Source organism: Orycteropus afer, unplaced genomic scaffold, assembly GCF_000298275.1.
Source record: "Orycteropus afer afer isolate SDZICR_OR568_19922 unplaced genomic scaffold, OryAfe1.0 scaffold00405, whole genome shotgun sequence".
NCBI classification, from domain to species: Eukaryota; Metazoa; Chordata; class Mammalia; order Tubulidentata; family Orycteropodidae; genus Orycteropus; species Orycteropus afer.
In genome coordinates, this window is record NW_006921992.1 from 1,909,371 (window position 1) to 1,915,524 (window position 6,154).

The 6,154-nt window shown below is 49.6% G+C and overlaps 1 protein-coding gene across 1 annotated transcript; it reads left to right on the forward strand.

Moving 5' to 3' along the window:
• The first annotated feature begins 3,884 nt into the window (after nt 1-3,884).
• NFILZ (NFIL3 like basic leucine zipper) lies at nt 3,885-4,718 on the forward strand. Its single transcript, XM_042782673.1, has one exon. The coding sequence runs from the start codon at nt 3,885-3,887 to the stop codon at nt 4,716-4,718; it is 834 nt and encodes a 277-aa protein (XP_042638607.1).
• The last annotated feature ends 1,436 nt before the right edge of the window (nt 4,719-6,154 follow it).

Below are 6,154 nucleotides of genomic sequence, written 5' to 3' on the forward strand. Positions count from 1 at the left end.
TCAACTTGACAGTAGGTTTGTTTTTTTTTTCTTATTTCCTCCATTATCTTTTTTGAGTCATTTAGTAAATTCACTATGAACGTCTTTTAAGATTGCATTGTTATCCTCTGTTTCCTCAGATGTAAATTCTTCCTGTTGGGCAGTTGGTGGGAACTTCCTGAGGTGCTTGTGAATTCATCATCTCTTCAGAATCTTTTTACCATGGGTACCCTGGTCTCAACTCATACATTAAGGGGCCCCAAGGAGCTCTGGTGGTGCAGTGCCTAAGGCCTTTGACTGCTAATCAGAAGGTTGGTGGTTCAAATCCACTAGCAACTCTGCAGAAGGAAGATGGGGCAATCTACTTCTGTAAACATTTACCACCTTGGAAACCCAGTGGGGGTTGCTGTGAGTCAGAATCGACTCAATGGCAGTGAGTTTTTACACTGATCCTAGCCGTGTCCTAGCCTTGTCATTGGGTACCTTTTGCTCTGGTCTCTGGTTCAAGTTAGTACTTGCTCTGCCATCTTCATTGGAAGTCCAATTTCATCATCTGTAAACTGATGCAATTGTGTTGGGTGGTCTCCAAGGGCACGCATAGATATTTTCAACAGCAGTAACCACAGGAGTTTAGCTCCAGAAGAAGCTTGGTTGGAGGGGCTTCTTGCTATAACAGCAACAATAATGATAATAACAGATAAAAAATGTTGTTATTACTAGCTGTCAGTCAGCTCTGACTCATGGGGATCCCATATACAACAGAATGAAATGTTGCCTGGCCCTTTGACATCTTCACGATCATAAATAGCCACTGTTAATGAGTTTCAATTATTTTTGTGTTGTTAGTTGCTATCAAGTTGGCTTTGGCTCCTGGTGACCTTATGTCTATGAAACATTGCCCTGTCTTGTGCCACCACTGATATGCTTGGGTCCATTCCTGTGGCCATTTTATATTTTAAGTGTATTTTAGCCTAGGAGGCTTACCTTCTAGCATTACATTGAGCAATATTCTCTTGTTATCCAAACCAAATAAACCAGTTACCATCAAGTAAGTTCTGACTCATGGTGCCACATGTGTGTCAGACTAGAACTGCTCTCCACAGAGTTTTCAAGGGTGTGATTTTTTCTGAAGCAGATTGCCAGACCTTTCTTCTGAGGTGCCTCTGGGCAGACTCAAACCAGCAACCTTTCCATTAGTAACTGAGCACTGAACCGTTTGTGCCATCCAGGAACTCTAAGTGATTATTAATATTACAACATAGAATCCTTACATAACCAATGAGGTAGGTGCATTTATTATCTTCATTTGATACTTGAGGCATTATGAGCTCAGAGAGGTAGGATTTGAACCCGGCTAATGCAGATGCTCTTAACCTTGTGTGTGCCACTGCATCCTGGCGGCCTATGTGCTAATCATGGCCCTACCTCATTATTCGTTGTGTGGTTTTGGACACTGTTTTCCTCTGTGGGCTGAGGAGACAGACAGAGTGCTAATGAACTTGACACTCTGTCCTCAGTAGAGGAAGTCAAGAAAGCAGGAAAGTTTCACCTAGTACTGGAAAAAGTGTGGACTCTGAGACCTGTCTGACCTGGGGTCTGGCTGTGTGACCTTAGGATGGTCACTTTAGCCTCATCTGTCAAAGGCAGGTAATAATCCTGCTTACCTGTCCAGGTATACTTACCTGTCCAGATTGTGGGGAGTACAGAGTAAGAAAATGCATGTACCTGGCACATAGTTGTTGCTAGCTGCTATTGAGTAAGCCCCCAACTCATAGTGACCCCATGCACAACGGGATGGAATGCCACCCAATAGTGCGCCAACCCCATGTCAGCTGCAGATTGGACTGCGGTGATCCACCAGGTTTTCGTGGGCTGGTTTTTGGAAGTAGGTTGTCAGGCCTTCCTTCCTAGTCCATCTTAGTCCGGAAGCTCTGCTGAAACTTGGTCAGCATCAGAGCAGCATGCACACCTCCACTGACAGGTGAGTGGGAGTTATGCCTGAAGTGCATCGGGAGTGAGTGGAAGGCAGGTCTCCTGCCTGAAGGGCGAGAATTCCAACACTGACCTACGGCCACTGCCCCCATAGTGGGTGCTCAATAAATGTCACTTCCTTCCTTGGAAGAAAGTAGATCGGGTTGGGTGATGCGAGTGCCAATGCTCAAATCCCCAAAGGGTTTCAGGGACCAAGAGTGGGAGAGCTTCTCCGTGGACATACAGAGAAAATGAATTCTAACAGAGAAGGGTCCAGGAAAGTGGATTTTAGCTCTTTTGGTGGAAACTTTCTTGACCATATGAGGTCACCCAGCCTGACAGGGGCTGACTTTACAGGCAATGAGCTCCCATTACTCAAAGGGTCTAAGCAGAGACTCGATTCCCACCAGTCAGGGGCTGGAGTGAAGTTGGCTTGGGCCATCTCTGAGGGACACCCTTTCCTTTGTCTTCATCCCCAGCTGTCACCTCATAAAGAGTGCCCCTGCCTCTCCGCCCTCCATTAGCACTTCCTCTGTGACCACAGGAAGGCCCAGCCCAGCCCTCCACACATCTCTAAATAAACTCAGGCAGGACAATTATCTGCTGCCCCATCTCCATCTGGGTTCCTGTGAGGTGTGGAGGTGGTGGTTGGGGGTGGTGGTGCTCAGGCCAAACCACAGAAAGAAGAGACTCAGGGCAGAGAGCGCTAGAGCCCATGGCACCCTCCTCTCCATCACAGGCTTGATGTGAGAGCTGTTCTACTGGTCCTTCCTCCATCTGACCTCCTGCCCATATGCGGCCCTCTTCCTTGGGCTTCTGGTTGGGACTTTGAGGAACTCTAGGCTGTGTTCCCCTTCCTGTCCAGCTCAGCAGGTCCCTGGGCTAGTCAACTCTGGGCTTGCCTGACAACCCCATCTTCTCTCTCAAAGGCAGGTGGTGTGCTGGGTGCTGAAGTGGTCAACATTTCATTCTGTTGTGCGTGGGATTGCCATGAGTCAGGGGCTGACTCAATGGTACCAATCAACAACAGCATCATCATTGAATGAATGGACTGTTGGTTGGATGAGTGGGTGAATGGGTGGTAGACAGAGGGATGGTTTCAGAATCAGATGAGTAAATGGATGGATGTTTGAATGAGTGGATGGGTGAATAGATGAATAAAAGGGAGGTGGGGAGATGAATGGATAAATGGGTGGATAGCATATTGATTGGATGGGTAGGTAGAGGGGGTGGCTGCATCAGTGAGTGGGTAAATAGAACAATGAAAGATGGACATCGGAGTGAATAGATGGGTGAATGAAGGACCTAACAAATGTGTGAGTAGTAGGTGGATGGACCAATGGGTAAAGCCAGAGCTCTGACTCCAGATTGAAGAGATCTTGCGGCACAACCTGCACCCCACTTGAATGAGTAGTCCCTCATTTTTGGATGCCAGGTTGGCTCGGTTTATGCACATGCATTCTCTTTGTAGGTTCAGCCTCCCTCCCTTCTGTCTTCTGGATCATCCAAGAATCTTACCCTGGAGCTCAGAGTGAACTGACCCCTGGATTGTCTGCTGACCTTGTCAGTGGTAAGGAGACCTCCCCCGGAAGGAGCCCACAGTCACCTGAGGTGGCCAACTCCACCCGGGGTGGCGCCTGCATCCACCCAACCAGCTCTCCAGATAAGGATGGGCTGCTCTTAAGCCTCTCCCACTAGGTGGCCTTGTCCACTGCTACAGCCAGCCTCAAACCGCCCTAGTCCCCTAGAGTTGCCCACAACCTCCCTCTCTGTATCCACCACCCATTCCCATTCCCTCTTTCCTGCAATCCCAGCAGCCTCACTATTTTGGGTGATGGCAGAGACACAGAATAAATGCGAGGGAAGAGGCATCGGGCTCAGCCTCCTGCATGCTTTCAAAGACCTGCCTCTCCCCCAGGTCCAGAACAGCAGCCATGGATGGTCACCTTTTGGGCCTGGCAGACGTCCCTGAGGGTCGCAGCAAGACACTGTGGGGGGCTCGGGGCAGGGGCCCTGCTGTGCGTCGGCGGCGAGAGTTCACGCCGGAAGAGAAGAAGGACACCATTTACTGGGAAAAGCGGCGGAAGAACAACGAAGCGGCCAAGCGATCCCGGGAGAAGCGCCGTCTCAACGACGCAGCCACCGAGGGTAGGCTGGCGGCCCTGCTGAAGGAGAACAGCTTGCTTAGGGCCGAGCTGCGGGCCCTCAAGCTTCACTTTGGTGTCCTACCCCCTGTTGGGGGCCACCGGATCCTGCCCCTGCAGGCCCTGCTGTGGGGGTCCCCCTGGACTGGGGACCCCCATCCTGGAGCTGAGCCACTCCCACCTCTGCCTCGCTCTCACGGCTGCCTTTTGAAGCCGTGTTCCCTGGACTCTGGGGTTCCAGGGTGCAGGAGCTGCATGGCAGCTCATAAGTGGATGAGCCTGGCCACATCCCCCAGGCCCTCCCAGGAACCCACACCCCATGGCCCCAAGAGAATTGACCTGGCCCTGCAGGCTGCCCTCCCGGCTGCGCTCCTCAGCTATCACCTTGTGGATGAGCATGTGGGGTCCAGGCCTGAGCTCAGCCCCTGCTGGGGGTGCCATGGGTCAGAGCCTTCAGAAGTGCAGCTGACACCTGCTGCTGATTTCAAGGGGCTGTCCCCCAGGGTGGCCTGCCCTAGCCCTGAGGGTATGGGTCAGCCCTCTCTGCCCCATAAACTGCGCATCAAGTCCCAAGCCTCAGCCAGGGTACTTCAAGCCTGGGGAGGTGGCCGGGGTCCCCTCTGAAGGCTATCCCCTCAGCAGGACCAGGCCTGTGGAGAGCAGGAGGTGCCCTGCCTGGAGGAGTTCACTGCCAGGCAGCTCCTGACCAGGCTTCTGTGGGGTGGGGTATGAAGCTCCACCTTGGATCCTACAGTGGCTCCCAGACTCTCATGAAGTCTGTGCTTTGAGCAGTTCCTTTTTATTTCTTCCTTCCTTTCCTCCTTCCATTCATCCACCCACCCACACATCCACCATCAACCCCCCTAACCACTTACCCACCCATCCACATCCATTCATCTTTCCACATGTCTACCCATTCTTTCACCCTCTCCAGCCATCCACCCACTCAGCAACCAACCTGCCATGGTTTGCACTGTGTCCCCCTAAAATATGTGTCAACTTGGCTAGGCCATGAGTTTTAGTATTAGGTAATTACCCTTAATTTTGTGATCTGATATAATTATCCTATATATTGTAAATCCTACCCTCTACGATGTCAAGGCAGGATTAGAGGAGTGATATTAATGAGGCAGGATACAAATATATAGGATTAGGTTGTATCTTGAGTCAATTTCTCTTTTTATTTTTATAATTTCTTATTGTCATTTGGGTGAAAATTTATAGACCAAATTGTTTTTCCATTCAACAGTTCATACACATTTTGTTTCATAACATTGACTGCAGTTTTCACAATGTAACAGCACTTCTCCTAGTTGTCCTTTTGTTTATTGTTTCCATTTGTCCTTTGCTATCCTCTCTACCTTCTGAGCTTTATTCCTGGGCAAATTCTGCCCTTTTATTTCAAATGATTGATTGTTTTAAGGGGTACCTACCTCCCTGATGTTGTTATTCACCTTATAGGCCTGTCTTTCTGTTTGGTTGAAAGTTGAACTACAGAGGTGAGGTCAGTTCCAGGCCTGAAGGGTGTCTAAGGGCCATAGTCTCTGGGGTTCCACCAGTCTCTATCAGACTAGTAAGCTTGGTCTTGAGTCAGTCTCTTTTGAGATATAAAAGAGATTAAATAAGAGCACACACAAACATACACACAGAGAGGGGGACCTCAGTGCCACCAAGAAGAGAGAGCCAGGAGTGGGAAGTGTCCTTTGGACCCATGGTCTCTGCATGCTGGGAGACTCCTAGACCCAGGGACACATGGAGATGCCAAGACACATGGATATCTCCAAGGAATGGCAGGCCCTCATATGTTGATGGGAGACAGGGACCATCTCCTAGAGCTAAAAGAAAGAGAAAGCCTTTCCCTAGAACTGACTCCCTGAATTTGGACTTCTAGTCTCCTAAACTGTGCCAGAATAAATTTCTGTTAAAGAAATCTACTTATGGTATTTCTGTTATTGAAGCACTGACTACCATATTTGGTACCAGGAGTGGGGTGATGCTCGTACAGATACCTAAAATGTGGAAGTGGTTTTGGAATTGGTAATTGGTAGAGGCTCTGGTAG

Coding starts and splice junctions, on each gene's coding strand:
- NFILZ (XM_042782673.1), top strand. CDS start 3,885: ATGGATGGTCACCTTTTGGGCCTGGCAGACGTCCCTGAGGGTCGCAGC.